At 53.7% G+C, this 15,530-nt stretch overlaps 1 protein-coding gene across 2 annotated transcripts in view; it reads right to left on the bottom strand.

Moving 5' to 3' along the window:
* Positions 1–3,541: 3,541 nt before the first annotated feature.
* The window catches only part of Anp32a (acidic (leucine-rich) nuclear phosphoprotein 32 family, member A), a 35,157-nt gene continuing 23,168 nt past the window's right edge, over positions 3,542–15,530 (bottom strand). For both annotated transcript variants that reach the window (XM_005393671.2, XM_005393670.2), the window contains 6 exons: positions 10,974–11,123; positions 10,679–10,801; positions 8,477–8,675; positions 7,303–7,400; positions 5,009–5,072; positions 3,542–4,758 (listed from right to left, as the gene is read on the bottom strand). In XM_005393671.2, coding sequence (XP_005393728.1) covers positions 4,697–4,758; positions 5,009–5,072; positions 7,303–7,400; positions 8,477–8,675; positions 10,679–10,801; positions 10,974–11,123 — 696 coding nt within the window. In that variant the 3' untranslated portion in view covers positions 3,542–4,696. The remainder of the gene's footprint in view (positions 4,759–5,008; positions 5,073–7,302; positions 7,401–8,476; positions 8,676–10,678; positions 10,802–10,973; positions 11,124–15,530) is intronic.

Raw genomic sequence — 15,530 nt, 5'->3', positions numbered from 1 at the left:
GCCCACGCTGTGTTTCCCAGACGTAGTGTGTCCTTTTATTTTTTTGCTTTTATCCTCTTTTTTTCTTGGCTGAAGCTCGCTCTGCAGAGCAAGTTTCTTCCCTACTCATTAGTTTGACTTTCTCAGATAAACTTGGCCACCGCTTTTTGCTCATTTCGTTCAGTTCTTCGTCGAAGACAAGGAGAACCTGGACTCTAGCTCTGGAAGGAGTGGCGAGCAACCCTCAACCCGGTAACGTTTAGTTGTCGAGCCACTTTTAGAAGCAGCCTACCTGGCAACACATGAGCTCATCCGACTTCAGGTGTGGAGAATGGCCCACATCCACGTGGGTCCTTCCGGCGGTCCACAGGTGATGTCGCCACCCCAGGAGGAACTGATGGATGCTTGGCAGGTGCCCTACAGAAGACCTGCACATCAGCTCCCTCAGCCACAGCGGTAGACGCATGTCCCATTGGTTTGGCCCTTTCTTCCGTCTGACCTTGGCTGGCGCTGTTAGCCTCAGGACTGTCCCTGTCTGCCCACCCTCTCTCGGGACCCAGGGGCTGTCGAAGTCCATGCAGGGACGGGTGGCTGCTGTCGTTCAGTGCTGCTTTGTATGGACCTGCTCTGGCCACCTTTCCAGCCATCCACAATGGGTTTTGAACCAGCCTCAGCCCCGCCCTCATCTGCTGCGTGCTTCCAACACGGGACAAGGACCAAATTTCTTTCTTATTTATTTACTTGGGGACAGGGTTTCAAGGTGGAGCAAGCCCAGGCTGCCCTTGAACTTGTGGTAAGCCTGCTTCAGCCTCCTAAGCGCTGGGATTCCGGGCATGCACCACCATGCCCCGCAAGGACTGGGTCTTCTCCTGTTACTCACCAGCTGGGCTAGTTGTGACACCCTCTGAGGCCCGGATGTGACAGTGGACCTGCAGCATAGGCCCAGAGCACGGGCTCAGGACCACGGCGGGAGAGACACGCAGAAGCCCCGGATGGGAGTTCTGGGCTCCAAGTATGGCTTTGCCACTCCTTTGCTGTGTGACCTTGGCCACGTGCCACCTCTGGGCTTTCATTTCCTCCCTTGTCAAGTAAGAGGGTTGGATCAGGTGATTTCTTTATTTGGTGAAACTTTTATTTGCATTTATTTTATACTGATTTTATCCCTGTGCTGTCAGGTTGTCTCTTCTAGTTCTGTTTCTTCTGTGAGCCGCCCCTCCTGGTTGAGGAAGTTTGCCCCTTTTTGGTGAAGGTCGTCTCACTGTGGCAGGGAGCGCTCCCATGGGATTAATCTGACCAGAGAATCTCTGTAGCCCAGGCTGGCTTTGAACTCACAATCCATGTCCGCCTCCCTAGTCCTAGGATTACCATGCCTAGCAGTCTGCATTCTTGAGCAGGTGCAGTATAGATCTAGCACTGTTTCTGGGCCACCAATCCCATGTGTAGCCACACTGTTGGGCTCAGGCACACCCACAGCTCCCCTATTATCACACCAGGATGGCACATGACACTTCTTTTTTTCTTGAGACAAGATCTCACTAAATTGCCCTGGGTGGCCTTGAACTCACAATTCTCCTTCCTCAGCTTCCCGAGTCCCTGGGATGACAGGCCCCACCACAATGCCTGCTACACACTGTTTCTTTAAAAAGACATCTTTCAGGTGCTGGTACATGCTGTCATCTCAGCACTGTGGGAGGCTGAGGCAGGAGGACTGCAAGTTCAAGTCCAGCCTGGACTACATTGGTGAGACCCTGTCTCAAAAAACTTAATGACTTAATAATACCTTGTGTCAAAATTAAAAAATAAAAATAAAAACAAAAGGGCTGGGGATGCAACTCATTGTGAAGGCCCTGGGTTTAATCCCAGTATTGCCAAAGGGGGGGGTGATTAAAAAAAAACAAACAGTGCCATCTTTCAGATATGCACGTCCTTGATGGCCCGGGCACTCACAGCTCTCTGCAACATAAACACAAGGATTTGAAGCTTGATTTGCATGATGCTGGGGTTTTCTCAGATCACTTCCAGCCGCTTAGGGAAAGGGGTTGTGGGTGCTAGCAGAGTGGCAAAACCGCCCTCTCCTGAGGCGTGGAGGCCACGGCCAAGGACCACAGCCCAGCTGCCTCCTCGCACGGGTGGCCGCAGGGCAGGGGGCAGGCGGCAAGCGCCAGACCCAGGCACACCTGGCCAGCTGTTCATAGCTCTGCTCCTTCTCACGGCCACGTGACCTTGGTGAGTCACTGCTGGCCATCTGTACAGCAAGGGACGGTGCCTACGAGGTGCTATGATTCAGTAGTTATGGAGACCCTGCGCCCTAGTCTGGGCTGGCCGCACTGCAGGGGCTTGATAAAGATTGGCTTCTCCTCACCGTGCTTCACTAGGTTTGATGGATGTGGCCCGGCAACCTAGGTCACTGCTTCCTCCCAACTTCAGTCTTTCCATCTGTAAAATGGGCTTCAGGTGATCTTTCTCGAGGTTGAGGTGAATGAGCGGCATAATGCACACAAGGTTTTCCTGCCTGAGCCGATCAGTGTGATCTCTAAGCATCACCCGCTTCACCTTGCCATTTTGTAATTTTTTATCTTAAGTTCTTGTGGAGGAAGTCAGGGCCAACAGGTTTGTCTATTCCACCCCGCTCTGAGAGGCAGAGAACAAGCCAGCCGGGTGCCTCTTCGAGTGCCTGTGCCAGGCACAGCTCCTGGCCTAGAAGGCCACCGCCTGTCCTAGGCCTGGGATTGTAGGCAGGGTGCCCAAGGTACCAGGGCACTGCCCAGAGGTGGGGTGGCCGCAGGTGCTCTTGGGAGCAGTCTTGATTGCTGGGGTCACACAGTGACCGTGAGACCTTGTAAAGAACTAGGAGCTGGCCCCAGGGTTCCCATCAAATCACCTTCAGTAAATCGATAGAAATGCTCTGGCCAACACAGTGGGACCTTGTCCTTGAGCCCTGTCAGAGAACTATGCTCTGCTGTACTAAGAGTTTGTTTTGAGAACGCTACAAAAAGCTTGAGTACTTAGCTATTAGAATGTCTGCTGCAGCGGTCAATCAGAAAAAATCTGCAACATGGTTACTGAAAAGTGAGAATACAGTTGCTGGGCTTCTGTGTAGCTGCTTAAGATGTATCCATTTGCAAACTATTTAGAAAGTAGAGAAATGATCCTGTGAAGTTAAAAGAGTCACAAAACACCGTATGTAAATCTCAGAATCTGTGCAACAATTTGTTTTCTATTCCTGAGTTTAAGCATACATTCTTTCTGGAGTACGAAAAATCCCAAACAATGAAAGATATTCAAGACAAAGCTCTAAGGCTGGTCTGACGTTTTTGCTGATAGTTTTGTGCGCTTTTATTTATTTAAAAGTTAGTTTTTAAAATATCGCTTTGAATGAAAGTAACCCTGCCACGTCTTGCTTTGTGACCAAGCAAATTGTACTAATTGACTGTCAGGTTACATATTTTCTAAAACGGTTTCATCAGGTAAAAATGAAGCTCCTCCTCCAGCTAGTGGTTTATCAGGAACGCATCCCAGAGCAGTGAAGGGCCTGTTGCACTCAAAGAAGCCATCCCCAAAAAATTGTATAAAAAGATTTATTGAAATTTATCAATGACAAACAGACATAAAACTCAAAGTTTGGCTTTTCTGAGGGGCAGGAGAAAAACCGGTGCAGATGGTCTTTTATACAGATGAAACACAGGTTGGGAAATAACACATCACTTCTAAAGCGATCCGGGAAAGGAACACAAATGCAAACCTGTACATTCACTAGGAATTTGCAGTCATTTCGGATCTCCACTAGGTAAGAAAATACAATTCTGCGTTAGTTTTTTCCGTGCTCGGGTGTATGAAAAAAAAACCCAGCCGACATGCAGCGACATTTCCCCCGTGCTTAGGTTTGTAAAAATGTTCTAAGCCCGGGAGTACACATGGAAGAATTCTCCTGTCATTTTTGTAAAACAAAGCGTCTAATATTTTACAGAACAAGATAGGACATTTTTTTTTTTTTAAAGAGGTTGAAGTTGGAGGGTTTATTTCTTTTAATTATCACTAGCAAACCCCTTTTCCTTGTAACTCACAAGCCTGCTGCTCTCAGCTTCTAAGAGTAACGTTGGAATCCTCTTTGTAGAGTGAGGCCCACCACCACCTGTAAAGGGGGAAGGGACGAGGACGGGGAATGTCCCCAAACCAGTGCTAAAACACGCCTTTAGGTTGCTATTTACAAACCAGGGCGTTGGATGCCTCTAGCAGGCCGAGAAATGCAGAAATCACGTGAACCAAAGCAAGAGTTAAAGGGGCTGGTGCTCAGCCCCTCCTGGGCTTTGCGTAACCAGACTAAGGCCAGCCCTGGCCTTCTGGCCAATTCCAGGGGCATGGGACATCCCAGGAAATACAAGAGACCTGCAAGCCATCCTTTCTGAGAGTAAGGGACAAATGCTCACTTGGCGTGTACTCAGCTATTTTGCATTTACAGGGACAAAAATCAGACACAAAGAAAAAGGAGGGGAAAAAAAAAATAAAAGAGTGGCAGTAAAAATAGTATTTTATTCCACCCCCTCCCACCCTCCCTCCCCCCGCAACCCCCAGTACACTTTTCCCCTCTCGTTCCCACAGCAACGTTACAATCAGAAAAAAATAAGTTTCGGGGGGCAGGGTTTGGAGGGGGGGAGGGGATACAGGTAAAAACAGTCAAAATCACAATAGGAATTTTTTTCAAAATAGGTGATTCCACTTAATCATCGTCTTCTCCCTCATCTTCGGGTTCTCGTTTTCGCTTCTGACCCTGTTCTTCCTCTGGAGGAGGAAGGAAATGAAAGGCATTTAGATCACACCCCCATCCGCCCCACCTGCCACTCACCCCTCACCCCCAAAACCAGAGACCACACGTGAAGGAAGCTCTGCCATCTTGGAAATCAAGGTACAGAGTCACCTGGAGCCTTAGATGGGCATCTACACACTGCCAGGGGCCTCAGAGCCCAAGCTGGCTAATGCCAAAGTAAAGGGGCCAGGCCACTACCCGCAGAGAACAAAAAGGTTGCCATACCGCCAGCATCTTCTTCATCTTCCTCATCATCGACTTCTCCGTCATTGTACCCTTCTTCATCCTCCTAGGAGACAAGATGGACACCACAAGGTCAGAAATGTTGCTCTAGGGATGTGTCATTCCGGACCCTCAGAGCCTGACCCAAGACCTGCCGCTCAGCGTGCATATGGCGTAGAAGTTCTGCACCCGTTTGGATCAAGAAGCCGTTTGGGAATCTGCAGAAAGCCCTGAACCCCTCCTCTAGAAACCACTCGTATCTCACAGGACATGTGGAAATGGTTGTAGGGGGCTGTGGGCTCCCCCTGGGGTTAGGATTCCTGACACTATGTCCCCAGGGGTCTGGTGGCCTGAAGTTTGCACGCTCTGAGGACAGCAGGTCCGAACAGGCTCCCTGCCCTGAAAATTGGACCAAGCTTTCCTCACCAGCCTCAATTTAGCTCTGGCTTCAAGGGAAGGAAGGCCTGGGTTTTGGGAAAGCCAGTTCAACTCTACCCATCTGCCCTTTCCTGTCTTGACAGCCTGAATCTTCCAGAGGGGAGGGTGGGGACACCCCCACCCCCAACGGCCGATGCTGTCCTCTCCATCCTTGCTTTCTGCTGCCCAGAAGTTTTAAGAGAACTGGGGAGTTGCTGAGTGTGGTGGCACATGCCTGTAACCGCAGCACTGGAGGCTGAGGCAGGAAGATTGTCATGAGTTCAAGAACAGCCTGGGCTACACACTTCAAGGCCTCCCTGAACTACATAGTGAGATCCTGTTTCCACACAAAAACTCCTCTGGCAAACAGACACAGAACTGGACGGGTGGGGGTGGGGCTTTCTGTCACGGGAAGCACTTTTCCATAATGTCCTGGAGTAGTCCCCCCACCCGCTCTGTCTGCTGAGGCTGCTGTGTGTGTGTCTGCGCAATCCTCTACCAGAAGCTGCAGATATGCAGATGGTCAAGGAGATTACAAAACACAAAACAAAACCCAAGCGCTGGGCTCCTGAGACAGGAAGGGCAGACGCACAATCCATCAGCCAGCGCAGCTTACTGCCCTAGCCGAAGGGGGACCTATTTTTCTAACTTTTTATTTTTACAGAGCTTACAGTATTCGACAGCAGTTGAGCCTAGTGGCCTGGACAGAGGGAAAAGAGAAGCTGCAGCAGGAGCTGAGAGCCCAGCTTCCCTTGGCGGCTTCTCTGCAGAACCCACTCTGCTTTTCCCATCCGGGGTCGGCCTGGCTGTGAGGCCCCAAGCCATCTTGGCATTCTCAAGAGAGGCTGGCAAGAAACTGGACATGGAGTGGTGGCTGTGGCAGGGGCGGGGGCTGCAGGCACCTCATCCTTGCTGCTGTCCCCTTCAATCTCTCCAGGTCTAACTTCAGCCTGCACTAGGAGTTGACTGAGAGAGCCAGGCGTGGTGGCGCACGCCTGTAATCCCAGCACACAAGAGGCTGAGGCAGGAGAATCGCTGTGAGTTCACAGCCAGTATGGGAGACAGTGAGTTCAAGGCCAGACTGAACTACATAGCGAGACCTTGTCTCAAAAAACAAAACACAAAAGGAAGAATTGACGTAGCCTCCTAAACATGTCACACAAGATGGCTCTGTCAATCCAGGGACCGTCCAAACATCAGGGCCAGTACATGGCTCAGGGACATGGAGTGGGGGTGTGAGCACCCACACCAAGGAGTCAGGTGCTGTCCCCAGTATGTCACGGGCTTTATTTCATTCTTTTGCACAACCCACTGAGAAAGGTATCGGGGAAGGTATTTTATACATGTACAGCAGGCTTAGAAAGGTCAAGTAACTCGTCCAGGGATACACAGCTAGCAGGTGGTAGAGCTGGGACTCAGATACTTCATACCTGCTGGGAAGTGGTCTGTCCTTAGCATACTGGGCCAGGCCGGATGTGCTACTTCCTGTGTGCGCTACTTCCTGTGACACAGGAAGGGAGACCCCATCCTTCTAGTTTGGGACCCAGGAGCCCCTTACCTATTGCTTATCCCTTCAGCGCCGTCTTTGATTTTGCCTGGCACAAGGTTTAAGTGTTCACTGTCTTCACCGCATATAAATGCAAGTCAGCACAAACCAGGCCCTGGGATTGGTGCTGCCGAAAGAGCTAATTTTCCCAGAGAAGCTGAGCAAGGCAGGTGAGTCTGGCCTCAGGAATCCGCTTCCCCACTCCTAACCCAACTTCTCCAGGACTATTTGCAATCCTGTCCCACAGAGAATGCCAAGCTGCCAGGGCTACGCAGGAAAGGGCTATGTGGGAACTTGGGAGGGCCCCAAACCTCACCGCCAGCTGCCTCCTTACCTCCTCCTCTCCACTGACGTCCTCCTCTTCCCCTTCCTCCTCCTCATCTTCATCTTCCTCGTCTTCCACTACCTGAGCGTCCTCGTCGTATTCCTCCTCTGTATAGTCACAGCAGGGACAAGAATAGAAGCAGGGTGAGCGGGCTCCCCCACTAGCACAGGCCTGTGACACCCCCACACCACCAGTGCCTGAGGTCTGAGTGCTGTAAGTCCAAAAAGTGGCATTGATCCCCTCACACAGCCCAGCAGGCACTGTCCCAAGAGCTCTGTCCCTTATGGCAGGGGCCTCAACTACAGGGCCTGGAAGCTAAGCGGTCATCTCACCCAGAAAGAGCACCCCGCCCACAGTTCCCACTCATAGGCCAGACACTTGAGCCAGGGAGGGAAGTGGATCGTGCAGGTGACACGAGGGGTTGGTGGGAGCAGCCAGGCAGGGTCTGGAGACTTGCCTCAGGACCGCAGGCCTTACTGCTGCACCCCAAGACCTCCAGCATCACACTGTACCCCAGAAAAGTAGACACTTATCATGTGCTGTGATGATACTGTGACAAAAACCTCCATCAAAGCCAACAGGTAGCAGAATTCTTGTGAAACACTCTAGTCGAACAAGGAAAAGCAAAATCTTGTGCCTGAATGAACTGGACAGTGCCTCAACCCTCAGCATTCCTCTGCAGGGAGGCCATGTGTGCCGGGAGCCAGGGACATGAGGGGACGGCAGGGGTGCACCCTCCTCCTCCCCGAGCCCTAAAGCCTGGGCCACTGCCTGCCCTTGGGTCCTGAGACTGTGGGCTGCAGCCACCAGGGGGCCCCACAGCCCCTCCAGCTGATGACCTGGTGTCCAGCACTGGACACCTGGATGGGTAAAGAGGATCCCCAGACCATACCCCACCTTCCACTTCCCCCTAACACTCCCTGGTTAAGTGTCTAAGTCTGAGCTCCATTCTGGAGTGACACTGCAGAGTATCACCCCCTATGGGGCATCGGAAAAGAGACAAAAATTGAAGCAATGATACCGTCAGATAATGTTCAAGGGGTTACTATGCAACTCGAGCACCTCCTGACATTTTGGGGCTCACGCATGATCCTATTAGGGGTGACCCCAAAGGGATCAATTCAGGGAGCAGCAAGTGGGGACCTACCCCTCTGCAAAGCTGAGAGGAAGCCCTGCCACTCACCATCCTCGTCCTCCTCGTCATCGTCCAGGCCCTCCACGTAGCCCTCAGCGTCGGAGTCAGGGGCCTCCTTGTCGTCCCGGTCATAGCCGTCGAGATACGTGAGCTGCGGGAGGAGCTTGAACACGTTTTCTCGGTAGTCGTTCAGGTTGGTCACCTCGCAGTTGAAAAGGTCTAAGCTCTTGAGGTTCTCTAACTTCTTCTGCAGGTAGAAATCGGAAGCAGACAGTGAGAAGAGGTGGTGGCAGTGGGGTGGGAGACGAGCCTGGGGGCCCTGCGAAGGCTTGCGCCAAAAGCTCTGCTGCGACCAAAGAGCCCGGGAACCAAAAGGTGACATGAACTCACTCCTGCACTAAGTAACGGCCATCACAATTAACACTGAGCTGCATGTATGAAGTCAGTTTATCCTTCAACCCCTGGGAGGTAGCAGCAATAATTATCAGTTCTTTTTCCAGATGAGGAAAAGGACAGACCTGTGATCTGACTGCATGAAATACACAGAGGATGAAGAAAAAACGACAGAGGACTCCGGCTCCGTCTCTGCTACCTTACAGGACGTCTGTCACGGCTGTGGGCCACCTCTGGCTTAGCCCAGGCTGACCTGCTGGATGGTCAAGGAAACTGATGCCCAGCAAGGGACAGGTCTCACTCTAGAGAGTGAGGGAGCTGCACCCCGACTTCCCAGGGTGCCGGGTACAAGAGATCCTGTCCAAGCCCAACCCAGAGGAGACAAAACAGGGGCAAGTGTGGGCTGTGGTCTTTGTGGGATGGCCCAGCACCTCCCCCACACACAAAAGCAGTTTCCCGCTCACAGGGGGTGAGGACACATCACACGGGTGGGGGCGGGGAAATGGCGCGATGCGTGTGATCCGGGCTCAGGGAAGCGGGAGGGGTGTGAGGGCCTGTGATCCCTCAGAGCAGCCCAAACTCAAACTCAGTGTGTTAGAAGGATTTTCCGAGGCTCAGTCCCTACACCACTCGGTCCTCTGCCTCATTCCCAACAGACACATCTGTGGCACTCGGAAGGTTTTGCTTTTCAGAGCGCAATTATGAAAGCAAGACCTCCACGCAGATCAAACCAGTTCTGCCTTCTTCCAGGAGATCAGCAGAAGACGGGGGACAGAACTTTTCTGTGGGAAGCACGTTCTATTAGCTGAGCTGAGGGGCACTGACGGACAGGTGAAGTCTCAGCTTGGTGAAGACATGCTGGCTTCTTGTTCTGAGACCCTGGCCCATTGAGGGGACCCGTGGGTACCCATGAGAGCAAGGAGTGCTTCGTGGTCAAAAACCCACAAACCCGGCCCGGCCTCCACCTCATAGACACTGCACGGGCAGATCTGGCCACTTTGGCGGTGTCTCTGGGCCCCTCTGCCTAGAGATACCTGGTTTACCAGGAGACTCTTGCGTGTGTATTTACAATAGGGGAGTATTTATCTCCTAATGGGGGAGTATTTATTTCCAAACAGCCTTTGTTTAACCAGTGACACATCCGAACAGTTGCTCTCCTTAAAAATCTAAGGAGTATAGTAATTCAGATCTTGGTAATGGAGAAACTATCACGCTAACTACGCCCCGCCCCTTTCTAGCTAACAGACAGCTGAAGCCCAGGGTGTGCCCAGCTTGACGGGGACAACAGAGGAGCCAGAAATGCCAGCCAGGTCTCTAGGCCCCAGGCACCACCAGGCAGGCCAGGGATGCTGCCCATGCACAGAGGCAGAGGGCTAAACAAGGCTCTCACCCCACACGGCTCTGCCCTCCTGGGGTTATGGGGCACCTCTGACCCATGGCCCACTATTCAGTGTCACCAGCACTGGCCAGCAACCCAGAGAAGAAACAGGAATCTACCACATTCAGGGCTGGCTTAATTCCTGAGCTCGGAAACGATGGCTCAGGCTTCCAAAGTTCAGCAGAGACTACAAGGGAAAAGTTCAAGGGCAGAAACTGAAGCCAGGTTCAGATCAGACACACCGACTGTCCTTTCTGGCTGTGTGCCCTTGGTCTACCTACTTAACTTCTCTGGGTCTCAGTTTCTCTATGGACTACGCAGAAGTACAAGCTCCCATCCTGTCTCCTGGCTCACAACAAGAGCCAAAGAAATCAAGAGAACTGGAAAAAAAGGGCATTACATACATGTAGTAGGATTCCCCACCCCAACTCCTCCCCACCTCCTGTCCCCACGCAGAGGGTAGGACCCAAATGACTTACCAGGGGCTCTATTGTGCTGAGGTCTTTAATTTTGTTGCCACTTAAATTTAGATGCGTAAGATTCGGACACTTTTCTGCCAATACTTCCAGGCCCCCTGAGATTCTGTTATCGCTTAGTTCAAGCTAAACAAGGCAGAGGGGAAAAGCAGAAAGGGCTTTGAAAATGAAGGCTCTCCCAGACATGGAGGCCGGGAGAGCAGACCCGGGGAACAGGGTGGAAATGTCGCCCAGGCCTGCAGTGACACCCCCGAGCAGCCGGTGCCAACCCCCCGCCTGCCCACCCCACACCGTTTACCTTCTTGAGTTTGTTTAACTTTGGTAAGTTCGCGACTGAGGTGAGGCCAACGTTGATTGTACTTAAGAATTCCAGTTCTTCAAATTCATCTGTGAGGCCTTCGATTTTGCCATCATTCGACCGACAGTTGTCCAGGACGAGTTCTTTCACCTGGAAAGGCAAGGGCTGCGTGAATGGAACCAGGCAAGGGGCGAGGTAGGGCGTGGTCAGGATGGGATGCCCACGGGGGCGGGGAGCAGGGGGCGCGGGCACTTGCGGTGTCCTTGCTTCCACTGGTTCTTCCAGTCACTGCGCCCCCAACAAGCAGGATGGACTCCCCCCACCCGGTCTTTCTGCCCTGGATGCACTGGGATGAGAGAGCGTGGGGTGAGCAGACCGCACTCCAGGGAGAGGCCTTTGAGGGGACAGAGAAAACCACCCTGTCATAGCCACCCACCTCAATAGGGTCTCATTCCAACCTTTCCTTTCATGAAACGCAGCACCACACCCCCAGCTCCCCACTGCTCCTGCCATAACACTTAGGGACCCCTGGGCCCCGCACCCCCCACTGCGGCGTGGCCCAGCCAGGCCAAGCTCTGGAGCCCCACACCTGTCCCTCTGCAGACCCTCTGCTCCCCGCTCCCAACATGCAGATACTCGGATTCTCACCCACTCCCTGACGGGTCACAGCCTGCCCACCCGGCACTGGCTGTTGTCACTGTGGTCCCCCACTTGCTCTGTCCCACAGCGGGGGCAGTAGGCCAGGGACTGCTCTAAGTCTGCCTCTAGATCGGCGCTGGATGCTGATACTAGGATGGAAACGTCCTGTGCTGTCCGAAGGAGAAGCCACTGGCCATGCGTGGCTCCTAAGCCTTGCATACAGAATGGAGGCCAGCAAGACCCCTTGGGTGCCTATGGGACCTGTCCTCTCCCCGCCCAGCCTGCACTCAAACCGGGGACCTAATGCTTTATACCTGACGAGGAAAGAACTGATCAAAAGCTGCCCGCTCACCGGGGCAGACTGAGCTGAAGAGAAAACCAGGCTCCAGGACATGGTAGAAGAGGGCGGAGGACGAGCGAGGGAGTCGCAGGTGGGTGGGGACCCAGAGTAGGCATGGGAGAGCAGCCGCCAGCCTTGTGTTAGCTACTCCTGCCCTGGGTGCAGACCAGCTGCTGGGAAACCTGGCTCTGGGGACTCGCAGGAACCTTGGGGTAGCCCCTCCTCACTGGTCCTGCAGCCCAGGACACAGCATGGCACCCCTCCCAGAAACAGTGGTGTCCACAGGATACGCTGCCTCCCTCCCAGGGACTCCACCCACAGGCCCTGGTTTCTATCCATGGATTTCACAGCAGAAGCATGTCCTGCACAGCAGCCCTGCCTTGTCCCAAGGGTCACTGCCATCCCCACGCCCTCTCACTAGTCCCTGTCCAGGGTATCTCTGGGTCAGGCGCAGAGCAGGGGACCACGGGCAGAACTGGCTAAAGCTAGTCCCCGGCAGGGCCCTGCAGCTGCCTGCCTCCATGCCACCTGCCGCCCCCATGGACGGAGGGATGACGCTGCCCCACCAGGATGACAGCAATCTGTGGCTTCCATCTGCCCACAGGGGAGATGGGAAGCTGCACTTTCCCCCGAGCTAACAGGCTCTCCGCCTGGGCGCTGGCCGCCAAGGATTGGGGGGTGCATGTGGGGCAGAGGGGGTGTTCAGTCCCCAACAGAGGCCAGATGGGCAGCAGGTCAGGCCACTTCCTCAAGGTCACTGGCGAGAATGCCTGGGAGCGAGTCCTGGGAGGCCTCTGCCCAAGGCAGGAAAGAGCCAGGAAGCCGGGCCGCAGGGGACAGGCAAATGGAGGGTCAGCGACTTTGGCCACCTCTCTCATTGCGATGGGCTCTGGGGCCACAGGGCCACAGCCTGCCGTGCCACTGGTTTCCTGGAAGGCCCTGGGCATTCCTGAAGTTGCACTAGAGAAAGACAAACATGAGGAGAGATTCCAGGCTTCCTCACATTCTGCAGCCCTGCTGGGGGTTTTCTAGACTGGCCTAGGTTTTCTCCTCTTACTACCCTTACCCAAGGTCAGGAGGGCCTGGGTGACGGGCACGCAGTCCTGGGAGGTCAAGAGGATCCCCTGCCACCCTGCCTCTGGGGGCAGACTTCAGAGCACTGCCCAGGCCAGGCTGGTCCCCGACTCCCCGCCCAGGCGGCCACTCCTCCCAGGAACCGGATCAGAGCCACTAAATTACCGCATTTTTCCTTGGCCTCGGCTCCTCTTAGGCCCTCACCAGGCACATCACAGGGTTTCACATGCTGCTTCTTTCGATCCCCCCGCTTCACCTGACAGCCTCATCAGAACCCGTCTCCCAAAGCGGTCCGTGGGGCACAAAATATGGAGAAGGCCCCTGAAAGCCCTGACACTCCTAAAAAGAAGTGCACACCCTCCACCTCGACGGCACAGGCTCTCCTGGCCGGCGCTGCTTCTTTTCAGGCCCTCTTCTGACAGCCCTATCAACTGGGTGGGCAGCAGAGGCCCCCATCCTGGTTACGCTTCCTCCGTAACCAAAGCACTGAACCTAACCCAGCCCAGCCTCCTGGCTGCAGGAGGGAGGACAGCCCCAGAGGGGTCCCCAAAGAGCAGAGGAGGAGAAGGCTGTTTCCGTTCGCCTGGGAAACTTGCTTTTTTCCTTTGTATTACTGAGGATTGAACACCCGGTTTTTCCACTGAACAAAATCCCCCCCAACCCTGTTATATTTTTTTTCTTTTTTTTTTTTACGTGTTGAGGCAGAGTATCACCAAATTGCCAGATTGCTCTGGTTAGGTTAGAACTTGCGATCTTCTTGCCTCAGCCTCCCAGAGTGCATTCCAGGGGGTGGTAGGATTGTAGATGGTGCAGGCTGCAGCCGGGTAGACGAGGCTAACTAAGGAAACCTGAATTTCTGAAGTGACAGGGAAGGTCTCCAGGGTCCCTACTGTTTATGGATTCCTGACAAGAGGAGAGGACGTGGCTTAGGGCGAGGGTGGAGGAGAGGGAGGGGCCGAGGCCTAGATCATCAAGCTTGCTGGTGTCACCAAATAGCCAAAACCATGCTGCGTCACAGCCGGAAGGTAAGTGAGCTGCCTGGGAAGTGTCTCCAGTGGACAAACAGGATAAAACAAGACCACTAGCCTTCCAGCCGGCTTGCGGATGGAAGCCACCCTGGCCACCTGGCTTCCCTGGGCCACACTGCTGGGTTTCCAGGCCTGGGACCCGCTTGCTCCCTGTCCTTAGGAACTGCTAGATCCCAACCCACTTCCTCCTTCCTTGGCAGTGGGCTGGGCTCTAACCCTTCCATGTGACGAGCACATCCCCTTTGCATCCAGAGTGTGTTCTGCTTAAAAAGGAAGGGGAAAAAAAAAAAAGCCCATTTCCCCTGCCAAGTCCTGGGTGTGAGCAAAGTGCAAAGTTAAAATTAAACTGCAAATTTGTACTTTGGGTTTAGACTCTCTCCCAATTCGAGCGGCCATTTAAAAATACCCTTGTGCGGTTACTCTCTGTAACCCAACGACTAGGATTACTCTGCTTGGATCAAGAGCTTCTGAGCCCCTGCCCAGGGAGCCGACCCAGGAGGAGGCCACATTCACATCCTGTCCCCAAGAGGTCAGACTGCCTTGGCTCAGCCACTTCTCGAAAAACATGTCCCACTACTGCGTAGGTTTTCACCCCCCAACTTCCAGGATAAACATAAATACATCAGTACTCCAAGGAACAACTTGTTTGTGTAGAGCCTCTGAAATGCTGTCTTTCCAAATTTCTCAAATCTGACCTTTCCTCTCCATTCCCAACATTGCAACCACGGTCACTGTCACCTCGAGTTCCTTCAAGCCTGCTTTTGCCTCCAAATGAGGTCCCTGTGACCTCGGGGACAGATGTGGTTAGAAGGCAGCCTCGACTACTAAGGACAGGGCTCAGCCGAGAGGCCAAGGAGCGCCCCCGGCAGAATGACCTCTCTCGGTCCCGAGAGGGTACAGTGACAACTGTTTAACCTCTAAAGCCCAAACTGTAGCCTACAGAATGCCTGGCCTTGCAACTCCTCAGAGAACATTCAGACTCCCAAGCATGACCTACAAGCACCCCTCCCTCCCACCTTTGTGCTATAAATCCAGTCCCAGTCCCCCTCCCCAGGAAGCCTGCCGTGTACCCAGCTCTGAGCATCCCCGGCCTGGAGGGCAGCTGCTGCATGAATCATTTAATCGTGTATTAAGCATCTGATCCTCCTAGAGGTCAGACACTGTCCTTCCCTGTAATCAGCCTAGCAGGGAGCGGACACAGGAGCAACTGCTTAACAAATGTCCTGGTTATGGTGCCAGGCACAATACTAGGTACCAGGAATACCCAGGGAGGCAAACTGCCCAGAAAGGCTCGGTTCGGCTGGAGGAATAGATGGTGAATGGGCGCAACCTTCACTAAACAGCTGCTCCGTGCCCTGAGCCGAGCAGAGAGGCCGAGGCGGCAGGTCAGCGGCACATTCGTGACCTGACCCGGTGCTCTGCATACAGTCCCCAGCCTTCTCCGCACAGGGTGCCCCTGTGACACTGTTGGCTAAG

The sequence above is a fragment of the Chinchilla lanigera genome, unplaced genomic scaffold (genome assembly GCF_000276665.1).
Source record: "Chinchilla lanigera isolate Chin_1 unplaced genomic scaffold, ChiLan1.0 scaffold00049, whole genome shotgun sequence".
Taxonomy (NCBI): domain Eukaryota; kingdom Metazoa; phylum Chordata; class Mammalia; order Rodentia; family Chinchillidae; genus Chinchilla; species Chinchilla lanigera.
Note: the sequence above shows the minus strand (reverse complement) of the source record. Positions and strands in the feature narration are given on the sequence as shown.